Raw genomic sequence first — 12,936 nt, 5'->3', positions numbered from 1 at the left:
AAACCATCCCCTGCTCGGCTTAAACTCTTTCGCTTCTGCTTCACTCGTTCCAGGGATTTTCTTTAAAAGGTCCTCATGCAATTTTCCTGCCTTTTCACAAATGATGGCCTCTGAAATGCTATCACCCGCTAACTCCTTGTTGTGTATCCAAATTAATAATAACTGTTCAACATCCTCAAGTGTTTGTGTTCTGTGTTTCGTAATTATTGATACGCCTTTTGTGGCTTTAGCACTCATAATGTCCTTTTTCTTAGCCAGTATGGTGGATATCGTTGACTGAGATTTGTTGTACTGCCTAGCTAGTTCAACAACCCACACACCATCTTCATGTTTACGAATATCTCTTGTTTCTGCTCTATGGTCATCCTTACATGGGTTTTCATATGTTGAACCTTACCACTGACTTTCCTGGGACTCATGGCATGATATATAATTACTTCTATGTTCAAAAAGCAAAAAAATCACCACAAAAGCGGAATTTCTTAGAGGAGTGATCGTCACTAAGCGGGCAGCTGTAGTAAACTGAGGCAGGTCGGCCCGCGTGACCGGGAACCACGCGCTCGGTCGACCCGAACGTGTAATAACCAATATCGTTAGTCGACGACACCATTGTATGTTGAATCGCATTTTTCGATCATATTTACATTGTAACTCAAAATTATCGTAAGTCAGGGCAATCGTAAGTCGAGGTACTGGACATGTATTTGTTTCTAGCATCAATTCGTGTATTTGTGTTGAAATCAACACATGTATTTGTATAAATACATGTATTTGTTGCTGTCAAAATTTTTTTGCTGTCATCTATGTCCTTATTCATATACAGGTATGAGGTATACAGGTATTTCATTCTTTATAGGGAAATGAAAGGCATAAACTTCACGAGAACGACCACCGTCAGGACAGTTCTAAGGACCAGCTTCCTTGTGCCTTCATATGGTATGTAGATCACTGACCTGATAATACTTATAATTATATTGTTTATTTAGGAAAAAGTACATAAATATAAAATGAGTTACAAGCAGAATGTTGGATTTCTAGATAAAGCTAGTATGTACTATGCATAAAGCCACTTAATACGCACAGCATTTTGCTGTGCAAAATGTGATGATATTGAATCCCTCATGAGTAATGATGGGTTCTTTTGTCTGAATGGAAGCTTTACTAGCTGGCAGTACTAAACATACATTACTTTTGAAACGAATTTAATAATAATGATTGATTTATAAGATAAACAAAGGATCAAATTACGTTGTTACTCTGTGGGATACAGAAGTTGTCTCTTTACAAAGCTTCTAATTATATGTATCTTTAGGCCATAATAAGTGAATTGAGTTCACATTTTTTAGGTAATACTTCATACTACACAAGGTAAGCTTATATAATTCATGGACTGCACTCCTTAGAGGGCAGCCAGGTTCTTGCTAATGGTTCCCAGTAAGCCGAAAAGAACTCCACGACTGATGGCACCTTGTAGTTTGGCACCATATCAGCACTGTAGCTTCAGGGAGTCACCAAGGCTCACACAGAAATAGGCGTTTCATAACAGTCGACAATTACATCCAGTCCCCGTAGCGCAGTGGTAGATACTCGGCCTGGGCTTTGTGAGCGATTTGGTCTGGGTTTGTATCCTGGCTGGGGAGGATTGACTAGGCACACCAATTTTTAACTGTATGCCTCCGTTCACCCAGCAGTGAATGGGTACCTGGTTGTTAAACGATTTGACGGGTTATATTCTAAGGAAAATTAAGATTCAAGGACCTGCCAGAAATGCTATGCATGCTAGTGGTTTTACAAGAATGTAAGAACTCTTGTATATATAAATAAAAAAATATACCTGATTTACCTGGGGGCTATTAACACTAGTGGCATCGGCGAGGACAGGAAGCTAGTGGCTTGTCGACGGTCCCCTCTATTTGCCTTGATGATCTTTTCCAGTTAGACTTTAAAGTTTCACAGAGTTTTGGCGTATATGGCTTCGTCAGCTAGGCAGTTCCATGGGTTTATAACCCTGTGGGTGAAAAAGCATATCCTGTTCTCAGGCCTACATTGTGGCTAGTTGAGCTTGAAATCATTGCTCCTTGTTTGTGTTACATCCGACTTTTTGATGAAAATGTCCAGATCAACATCCTCCAAATTGTTCTGTATTTTAAAAGTTTCTGTGAAATCTGCCCTGTCATGCCTGGTGGGCAGTGTTGTTAGCCCTGTGGCCCTCAGCTATTCCTGATATAAAAGATGGCTTAGCTCTGTAATGATTTTTGTTGCCCGGTGTTGCACTTTCTCCAGAGCAGCTATGTCTTTCTGAAGATGAGGTTTCCCTGCTTGGATGCAATAATCCAGGTGGGGTGCACCAGAAACTTATGCAATTGAATGACTACCTTCTTTTCCTTAAGCACCGTGTTGCGCCGAGTTTATTGTGAAATTCCCCCTGTGCGCATAAAATAGTGTTTTTTTCTTCGTAAAATGATAAATTCCCTTCCCAGAACATGTCTATGTAAAAATAAATACCAAATTCCACTTACTTTGGCTGTGGGGACGTGGACAAGGTTCGCTGTGACGTCATCAGGGCCTGGTCGCCCGTGCATGAATCGCCCAGACACGGTCGCGCGGGCCATTCAAGCACCGGGTGTTGCCACAAATATATTTTCAATTATTTGTTCTGTGTATTTCCAATGCAGTTTTATTTGTTTGTTTTATCGTATATGATGCATATTTGTGTCCTTTACAGTATGTATACAGTAGAACGTTCATAATGTTCCACGGAACTGTGATACATGTATCAGTAATGTGTCCACAATAAATGTTTATTGTCGCAATATTACTTGTTAAAAATTCACTAAAATTACAATATGTACAGTTTCACGCAATATTTACACAGTAACACACTGTATTACACACTCAGTACTTTGGAAGTGAATAATAATCAACGAAGTAGTCCATGGTGCACAACGCAACTTCGCTCACGTTGCACCATGTACAGATAAATTTTCGCTTCCTGTTTCTTCATTCTGTGTGCTTGCAAATAATGCACTCACGTACACCCTTGGCTTTAGTACTTGTAGGTTGTATGTAGCCAAGCTTGTAAAGCATAAGGTAGTATTGAAAAGATTATAGGAAAAGATCAATTTGTAAGGTAGTCTTGAAAAGATTGCTTTGTATGGTCCCACACAGGAAGAGATTCAGCTTGCCTCAAAGAATGTCCGTCAGTCAGGAAGAGATTCAGCTAGCCTCAAAGTGTGTCCCTCAGTTAGGAAGAGATTCAGATATTCATGAAAATATGGAAAACACTACCATGGAAGCCACTAACACTGTTCATCTATGCTACTTGTATCAGATGCATCATCACTGAACGCAGAATAGGATTGCAAGGGTGACGCTCAGAGCTACAACTGGATACGCTCACTGTATCATCCTCGTAGGTGCTGTATCACTTGCATCCGACCTTTGTGTTAGGTCCTTATTGCGCCTAGCTTTACCAATATTATGACCCTTATGTTCTTCAAACAATAAGATTTGAATTTCACAGACAGAGCGTTATCTTTCAACACCGCGTTGGACAGGTGTTTGGGAGCCAGAGCCAGAGCCACCCATGGTTGCTCATTCAGTACTAACCCAGCCAGCAGCCCTAGGGCATTTTGGGAATTTTTTCCAAGATGACTGCCTCTCACTGGCGGTCCTAAGAGTCCATTGCGTACACAACCAACCTCTCACACATTTAGAATGGGTACAGAAAAATAAGAGGTTTCTCGGTTGGCGCAGTTTCCCGCCTACTGAGAATTCTCGGCTGGGGCAGTTAAGTGGTTAAAGGTAAAGATATGCTTGATTATCCCTAGAGTTTGGTTAGGTCTTTTCACTGCTGTTCCCACTTGTTGTGCAACTTTCAGGGAATGATGGATACTGACTCAAAGATCCTTTTCTTTATCAATCTGCTGCAAGGTACTGTAATGCAGTTAATTTGGTAGTTATGATGTGGATTTTTATGCTCCACATGCAAGGTCTTGTATTTATCAATATTAAAAAGCATTTGCCAGTCTTCTGATTAATAATAATAATAATAATAATAATAATAATAATATTTATTTAGGTAAAGGTACATACATAAAGAGATTTTACAAAGTTTGTTGGCTTTATAGATAGAGCTAGTACATACAATGCCTAAAGCCACTATTACGCAAAGCGTTTCGGGCAGGAAAAAACACTAATGACTAAAGCTTAAAACTAATGGGTAAAAAGAACAAAATGTGTTGAGTATAAATAAAAATAGAGGTAAAAGAGGGGGGAACATTGTTGAAAAAGCAGCACAAATACAATTACAAATTATTACAGAAAATTACATTCAAACAGCGTTGATTTGAAAAACAAGAAAAAACAAAAAACATACATGGGTTGACAATAGAGGGGTAAGGTAGGTTACAGGGAATTTATTAGGTATAGCTTCGTTTTTAACTTAAACTGGTTGAGAGAGGTACAGTCTTTAACATGGTTGTGAAGGTCATTCCACATTCTGGGCCCCTTGATTTGTAGAGCATTTCTAGTTTGATTAAGTCGTACTCTAGGAATATCAAAACTATTTATTTCTGGTGTGGTGCTCATGGGTTCTGTTACAACCTTCTATGAAGCTTTTGAGATCAGGATTGGCATTATAGTTTAGCGTCTTATATATGTATAATACACATGAGAGAATGTGCAGTGACTTAATGTCTAACATATTCAGAGATTTGAGTAGGGGTACCGAGTGATGTCTGGGGCCAGAATTGGATATTGTCCTAATAGCAGCTTTGTGTTGAGTAATTAGAGGACGTAAGTGATTTTGGGTAGTAGAGCCCCAAGCACAAATACCATAGTTGAGATATGGATAGATAAGGGAGTAATAGAAAGTCACCAGGGCAGGGCGTGGTACATAATATCTGATCTTAGAAAGAATGCCCACAGTTTTTGAAACTTTTTTTGATATGTTTAGAATGTGTCCCTGGAAATTCAGCTTGTGGTCAATGAGAATGCCAAGGAATTTGCCATCTAATTTGTTACAAATTTGGGTATTGTTTATTTTGAGGTTTATTTGATTAGAGGATTTATTGCCAAACAGAATATAGAAAGTTTTGTCAATGTTAAGGGTGAGTTTGTTGGCAGTTAGCCACAGATGGACTTTATTTAGCTCAGTATTTACTGTGGCATTTAGAGCAAGGGGATCAGGACTGGAGTAAATGAAGGTTGTGTCGTCAGCAAATAGAATTGGTTTGAGGTGTTGGGAGGCATTTGGAAGGTCATTAATGTAGATGAGAAAGAGGAGAGGGCCAAGTATGCTGCCCTGGGGAACACCAATGTTGATGGGTAGGGTGGGAGAAATTGTATTATTCACAGAAACACATTGGAGCCTGTCAGTAAGGTAGGATTTGAGGTATTGTAGGGAGTGTCCTCTGACACCATAATGATGTAATTTAAGAAGAAGGTTTTGGTGGTTGACAGTATCGAAAGCTTTACGCAGGTCCACAAATAAGCCAACAGGGAACTCATTTTTATCAAGAGCTGTATGAATCGAGTTAAGCATACTAATAAGTGCATCGTTAGTGCTTTTTTGGGCCTGAAGCCATATTGGCAAGGGCTAAGTATATTGAGTTTGGCTAGATATGAGTAAAACTGCTTATAGACTAGTTTTTCAAAAATTTTTGACAAGTTTGGCAGGATTGATATAGGTCTGTAGTTGTTAACATCTGTGAGATCACCACATTTGTGGACAGGCGTTACTCTCGCTTTTTTTAGAATATCTGGAAAGGTTTGGAGTTCAAGTGACTTGTTGAAGAGCAAAGCAATAGCAGGGGCTAAAGATCTGGAGGCTTTTTTGTAGATTAAAGTTGGTATCTCCTCAAGGGCACCAGACTTGGTTTTAAGGGAAAGGATTATCTCATTGACGTCAGTGGAATTAATAGGCTTTAGGTACAGAGACTGGGGATAGTTCCCTGTAAGATAGTCCTTAATGTCAGTACTGGAAGATGGAATATCATTAGCAAGGGATGAACCAATGGAAGAGAAGAACCTATTGAACTCAATACAGAGCACCACTTGGTTTCCGAACTTTAGTTATCCGAAACTTCCAGTTTCCCGATTGGGGTTGGGGAGTCATGCTACCCGAACAAAGTTCGGGTAGGAAGGGGTCCGCCAAGCGTCACGCCGGCTTGTTGTGGTGGGTGGGAGATGGTCCAGTTTGCCCACTGTGACTTCACAGATTCACGGCCTATTATTCCTATTATTTTGAATTGCCATAAGGCTGGAATGTTCATTCTGTGCTTTTGTTTTACATATCTGCACAATCAAGAAACATCTGTGCACCATGTTGGCTCCAAATGCACGCATTGCGTCAGTGATGGCTGGCTGGTGGGTGGATGGACGATGGAACTTAGGTGGGAGGCAGTATGAATGAGGAGGGGGGGAGAATCAGTGACAGAGGGGGAGAGAGAGATGCTAGGAGGGAGGGGGAGGTAGGGAGAGATGTTAGGAGGTAGGGAGAGATGCTAAGAGGGAGGGGGAGGTAGGGAGAGATGCTAGGAGGTAGGCAGGAAGGGATGGAAGTAGTGAGAATTAGGGAGGGAAAGGCAGGCTGGCAGGCACAGGCAGGCAGGCAGGCAGGCACAGGCAGGCAGGCAGGCAGGCACAGGCAGGCAGGCAGGCAGGCAGGCAGGCAGGCAGGCAGGCAGGCAGGCAGGCAGGCAGGCAGGCAGGCAGGCAGGCGCAGCAGGGAGTGAGTGGTAGTCACGCGGTTGAACCGCGTGACCTTGAGAGATGGGATGTAGGGGGGCAGGTGGTTTGTTGGTGGTGGGGGTGAGACCGGCTCATTCCCGAAGATAAGCCTAACACACACTACCCGTTAGCATGATGGCAGGGAGGGAGGCAGGCTGGCTGGAAAGGAAGCAGGCTGGCATGCTGGGAAGGAGGCAGGCAGGCTTGCAGGCTGGGAAGGAGGCAGGCAGGCAGGCAGGCTTGCAGGCTGGGAAGGAGGCAGGCAGGCTTGCAGGCTGGGAAGGAGGCAGGCAGGCAGGCAGGCTTGCAGGCTGGGAAGGAGGCAGGCAGGCTTGCAGGCTGGGAAGGAGGCAGGCAGGCTTGCAGGCTGGGAAGGAGGCAGGCAGGCAGGCAGGCTTGCAGGCTGGGAAGGAGGCAGGCAGGCTTGCAGGCTGGGAAGGAGGCAGGCAGGCAGGCTTGCAGGCTGGGAAGGAGGCAGGCAGGCTTGCAGGCTGGGAAGGAGGCAAGCAGGCAGGCAGGCTTGCAGGCTAGGAAGGAAGGAGGCAAGCAGGCAGGCAGGCTTGCAGGCTGGGAAGGAGGCAGGCAGGCAGGCAGGCTTGCAGGCTGGGAAGGAGGCAGGCAGCCAGACAGGCTTGCAGGCTGGGAAGGAGGCAGGCAGGCAGGCAGGCTTGCAGGCTGGGAAGGAGGCAGGCAGGCAGGCAGGCTTGCAGGCTGGGATGGAGGCAGGCAGGCAGGCAGGCTTGCAGGCTGGGAAGGAGGCAGGCAGGCAGGCAGGCTTGCAGGCTGGGAAGGAGGCAGGCAGGCAGGGATGCTTGCAGGCTGGGAAGGAGGCAGGCAGGCTTGCAGGCTGGGAAGGAGGCAGGCAGGCAGGCAGGCTTGCAGGCTGGGAAGGAGGCAGGCAGGCAGGGATGCTTGCAGGCTGGGAAGGAGGCAGGCAGGCAGGCTTGCAGGCTGGGAAGGAGGCAGGCAGGCTTGCAGGCAGGCAGGCAGGCAGGCAGGCAGGCAGGCAGGCAGGCAGGCAGGCTTGCAGGCTGGGAAGGAGGCAGGCAGGCAGGCAGGCTTGCAGGCTGGGAAGGAGGCAGGCAGGCAGGCAGGCTTGCAGGCTGGGAAGGAGGCAGGCAGGCAGGCAGGTTTGCAGGCTGGGAAGGAGGCAGGCAGGCAGGCAGGCAGGCAGGCTTGCAGGCTGGGAAGGAGGCAGGCAGGCAGGAAGCGATATATGGGTGTTGAAGTGAACCATGAACCACGTGACCTTTGAGTGTGTGTGTGTGTGTGTGTGTGTGTATGGGTTTGGGGTGGGGGGAGAGGGGGAGGTGTATCGGTGGTGGGGGAGGGACCGGCTGACTCCGTAAGCCTAACCACACTCCACAGACCTGTGACCCAGATTTGTTTCTTAAATGTACAGTACAGCATCGTATATTTTAGGCAGGATGTGCCTGCAGGCTGGCAGGAAACATCCAGAGGATGTTTGCCAGACGTCTTAATAATCAGTTAGGAACAATTAAGGACTTTTATAAAGCGGATCAGGACTTCACTTATTGGTGAGTACAAACAAAACACAGTCGCATTTACGCTATGAACCTGTCGATTTTTTCCCCTAGAGTTTTTTTCGTGAATTTTTTCGGAAAAATTTATTTTTACATTTCTAGTTTATTTTTTCCCCTCTATTTCTCGTATACGAACTTACATGTTAACCGACGGGTCTCGTCCCCAAGGGGTTCGGAAACCAAGTGGTGCTCTGTAGCAGAATCAGAGGCTGAAAGCTGACCATCGTTATTAGACAGGAGAGTCGGTTTGTTATTTAAAGACTTCTTTGATCCCAATATTTGTGAAATTGTTCTCCAAGTTTGTTTAATGTTGCTCTTTATTTGGGTAAATTTATCTTCGTAGTATTTAGTTTTGGCTCGTCTAATTATCTTAGATAGGAATAATGAGTAATTCTTTGAGAATTCTTTGGAGACAATTCCTAACCTATACTTCTTCTCAAGGTCATGTTTTTTATTAATAGATTTAAGTATTCCCTTTGTAAGCCAGGGATTGTTAAGCCTTTTGGTTGTGACTTGTTTTGTAAGCATAGGACAGTGGGTATTATAAAGGCTAAGAGTTTTTTTAAAAAAAGATTGAACTGCTAGGTTGATGTCCTCTATATTACCTAATTCGGACTCCCAGTTGACATTATCAGTAGCAGTTATAAAATTGTCTATAGCAGTTTCATTGTGTAGTCTAAAACGTATCTCTCTTGACTCAAGAGGTGGTTTGCTAATGTTAGTTAAGAGAAATGTGGGGTAATGGTCTGTAGTGCTATCGGTGATTATACCTGAAGTAAGATTATTTGTAGAGTTAATGTAGTTAAACACTGCCAACAAACTCACCCTTAACATTGACAAAACTTTCTATATTTTGTTTGGCAATAAATCCTCTAATCAAATAAATCTCAAAATAAACAGTACCAAAATTTGTAAGAAATTAGATGGCAAATTCCTTGGTGTTCTCATTGACCACAAGCTGAATTTCCAGGGACACATTCTAAATATATCAAAAAAAAGTTTCAAAAACTGTTGGCATTCTTTCTAAGATCAGATATTAAGTATCCATTCAATTTAACGGCCTATATGGGGCTGTACCCTGGTCGTTATTTCCGGAGCTCCGTTATTTCCAAAGTTAAGTCTCCGTGGTGTAGTGGTAAGACACTCACCTGGCGTTCCGCGAGCGCTATGTCATGGGTTCGTATCCTGGCCAAGGAGGATTTACTGGGCGCAATTCCTTAACTGTAGCCTCTGTTTAACGCAACAGTAAAATGTGTACTTGGATGAAAAAACGATTCTTCGCGGCAGGGGATCGTATTCCAGGGACCTGCCCGAAACGCTACGCGTACTAGTGGCTGTACAAGAATGTAACAACTCTTGTATATATCTCAAAAAAAAAAAAAAAAAAAAAAAAGTCAGGTCGGGTAATTTTTCAAGCAACATTCAGGTAGGATATATTTTATACTGTATAACTAAAATTAAATAAAGTTCATTGTGTAATTGCATTCCAATTTAGTGCCACGCCGACGATTAAGCCAGTTGTTGGCTGCTGCATGGATGATGTGTGAACACGGTCTGATCAAGTCCAGATGGGTGGAAAAAAATTGATTCATTCCTTTGTATTGCAAAATATTTCATGTATCAATCAGTGAGTTAATATTGTCTTAATAAAATTTTAGAGATGTGTTTTGTTTTACCCTGAACAGTGTAGGTAATGTATTTTTAATGTTACGACACAGGCTGTGGCGGCCAGGCCATAACAATGGCGATCGAGCCTTGTCACTGAGAGCTAGCCAAGACGAAATATTTTGAGCTCACCTTTTCTCTGCTGACGATAGAATATACATTTGCAGAGATTAATATGTAGCTTTTGTTGAAAAAAACAATTAATATCTTGTAATACTATAATAAAATTGGTAAATTGACTTACTTTTAATGAAGCTGAAGATTACGAAGCTGTGATGATTACGTCATCCTCTGCAGCGCTTGTTTTATATTGTTCAGTACTGTATACAGGGTACATACAGTATGTACACTTATTTTCAGGCATTCACTACACACAACAGCTAGGCTTACTACTAATTCACATGAGTTCTAATACTACTTCACTATTGACAATTATTTCTACTGTATATTTACACTGTACAGTATCTTTTTGTCTAGGCTTAATTAATCATTAACACTTACAATACTGTACTCTATCAACACTTTTTACACTAATTTATATGCCTTTCAATCATATTTTATATCGTTAGTGGATGACTTGTCACGACTTGTTGGTGGGAATTCAGCATCGGCGGATGCAACATGGCTTGTAGAGCATTCGTTGCTGGCGGATGCTCCACGACTTGTCGATGGGAATTCAGTATTGGCGGGTGCAACATGGCTTACAGAGCATTCGTTGCCGGCGGATGCTCCACGACTTGTTGATGGGAATTCAGCATCGGCGGGTGCAGCATGGCTTGTCGACGAAGGTTTTTTACGAACCGTTGAAATCATGAATTTATCTATTTTTGTCTGAATCTGATTTTCTCTGGCTAACGTTCTGAGACATTGCTTTAAGGCTGTAAGGTGTACATAAAAATTTCCAACAACCTCAGGTTTACTTTTTCTTGAATATTCAATAAGTTCCTCAACTTGTTCCAATCTTTTCTGATATCCGACACCTCTAGGCAGAGCCTCACCAACATCGTCCGAGTCATCATCAGAGTCATTTCCGAGAACACTTTGTGCAATCTGTTCTTCAGTTAACAATTCATAACCAGGATCGTAATCATTTTCTAACCATTCATTGATATCATTCACTTGTACACCCTGACCAGCTTGGAGCAACATTGTTCGGATCGTATCTTCAAACCCTTCAAAATCATTGTTTTCATTTTCAAAACCTTCAAATTCACTATCAGATACTGCTGCATCACATCTAGGCCTCTCTGTTAACAGTTTCTTCCATGAATTTGTTAGTGTGGTTTCTTTCACTTTATTCCAAAGCCTAGCACAGTGGAATATTGCTTCCCTAACTGTGTACTTTTTTAGATTTCCTAGTGTTCTTTGAGCCCTTGTATCCTTTCCTGTCAATTCATCTTCCTCGCTAGGTAAAACAACTAAAACATCTTCAAGCATTGCTGTTTGGTACATACGTTTAGCAGCAAGGATAACATCTTGGTCCATGGGCTGGATCAAGGATGTTGTGTTTGGTGGAAGTGCCATGCATTTTATTCTGCTATCCCTTGAAATTAACTTGCTAATGGGATGAGCAGGGGCATTATCTAGCAGCAACAATGTCTTAACCTCACTGGCCTTTATTCCAGATTTGTTGATCTGGAATTCTCTGATTAATTTGCAAAAGTGATTTTCAAACCAGTCCGTAAATATTGTTTGATTAAACCATGATTTCTTAGAACTGTAATATATTACGGGTAATGCCTGCATTATATTTTTTAAGGTTCTAGGATTTTTAGACTTGCCTACCACGGCACATTTTGTCCTGTGAGAGGCATCGGCATTATCACAGAGCAAGACTGAGAGTCGTTCCTTGCTTATCTTTCGTCCAGGAATATTTTCCTGCATCCTACTGGTTAACCCTCAAACCGCGCATATCATATGTAAATGATATTAGTGACAAAACCAAAACCGCGCACATCATTTATATATGATTTCGTGTCTAGCGCTATAATTTAAACTCCCCGCCTGGGATAGGGGCAGCTATAGTACAGCCACGACCGATAGTTGCCAGATGCCACCTAGAAAAAAAATCCAGGCCAACATTCTTGGGTGTTACAGCGTCAGTATTGAGCAAGCCACCAAGGCTGGCGCACGCAGCACGAGCTCACAGCACCGCTGTTCAGCTTGTGACCACAGCATCGCCTACAAATACCATAATATATATGATACTGCTATTATTTAGCAGTGATATTATTACTGAAGCCCCCTGACTGTGATAAAACTGACCAGGATTCTGATAATAGCAGGATTGTGGTGATATTTAGCGCTGTGCTCCATGGAGGGAGGCGTAAGGCTGTGCGAGGGAGGGTTGTGGCGTTGTCTTCTGACTGTGTGTGGCCACCATTTATTGACTGCACTCACCATACCAGCTTAGTGGTTCGATATGGTGAACACAAATGTAGATACTTATATATAACGTGTGTATAGAGTGTGATAACAGCGAGAGGAATAGGTTGGGAGCCGCCATTTTGGTGAGGGAAGAGGGTCGTCTGCACGTCTTGGCATGGTGTTTACTGATGGCCACTATGGTCTTTGGGCACCATACCAGCTTATTTGTTCAGGTATGGTGAATAAAACAGGTAGATACTTATATATAATATGTGTATATAGCGTAATAACCCCACAAACAATATTGTTGAAGGACAAATATTAGTGTGTCTGACCTTGAGGGCGGCCGCCGATCAGCTGACTGTGTGAGTAGCTACGTCTTTGTGGCCTTTACTCGCCATACAAGCTTAGATGTACAGTTATGGTGAACAAAACATGTAAATACGTATATATAACATCGGTGTATAGTGAATAAATACAGAAAGAGTATTGTAGGAGGTGAATGAGGGTGAGTGAGGTGGTGTTGAGGGAGGGAGTGGCAGTGAGTGGCTCGCTGGTGTTTGGCGGTCACTCCTCGTTGCTTTTTGACTCAAGACCAACTTAGTAGTTCGTTATGGTGTACAAAACA

At 43.0% G+C, this 12,936-nt stretch overlaps 1 protein-coding gene across 8 annotated transcripts in view; it reads left to right on the top strand.

Moving 5' to 3' along the window:
* The window catches only part of LOC123763686 (uncharacterized), a 252,335-nt gene that overhangs the window by 212,937 nt on the left and 26,462 nt on the right, over positions 1-12,936 (top strand). For 5 of the 8 annotated variants that reach the window (XM_069304294.1, XM_069304290.1, XM_069304291.1 and 2 more), the window contains one exon: positions 857-936. The exons of 2 other annotated variants lie outside the window; for them this stretch is intronic. In XM_069304294.1, coding sequence (XP_069160395.1) covers positions 857-936 — 80 coding nt within the window. Of the gene's footprint in view, positions 1-856; positions 937-12,936 lie in introns of those variants that run through there. One more of the 8 variants, XM_069304297.1, reaches the window with a different exon arrangement.

The sequence above is a fragment of the Procambarus clarkii genome, chromosome 52 (genome assembly GCF_040958095.1).
Source record: "Procambarus clarkii isolate CNS0578487 chromosome 52, FALCON_Pclarkii_2.0, whole genome shotgun sequence".
NCBI classification, from domain to species: Eukaryota; Metazoa; Arthropoda; class Malacostraca; order Decapoda; family Cambaridae; genus Procambarus; species Procambarus clarkii.
The sequence above is the reverse complement of the archived record's forward strand: the minus strand, read 5'-3'. Positions and strand labels throughout refer to the sequence as shown.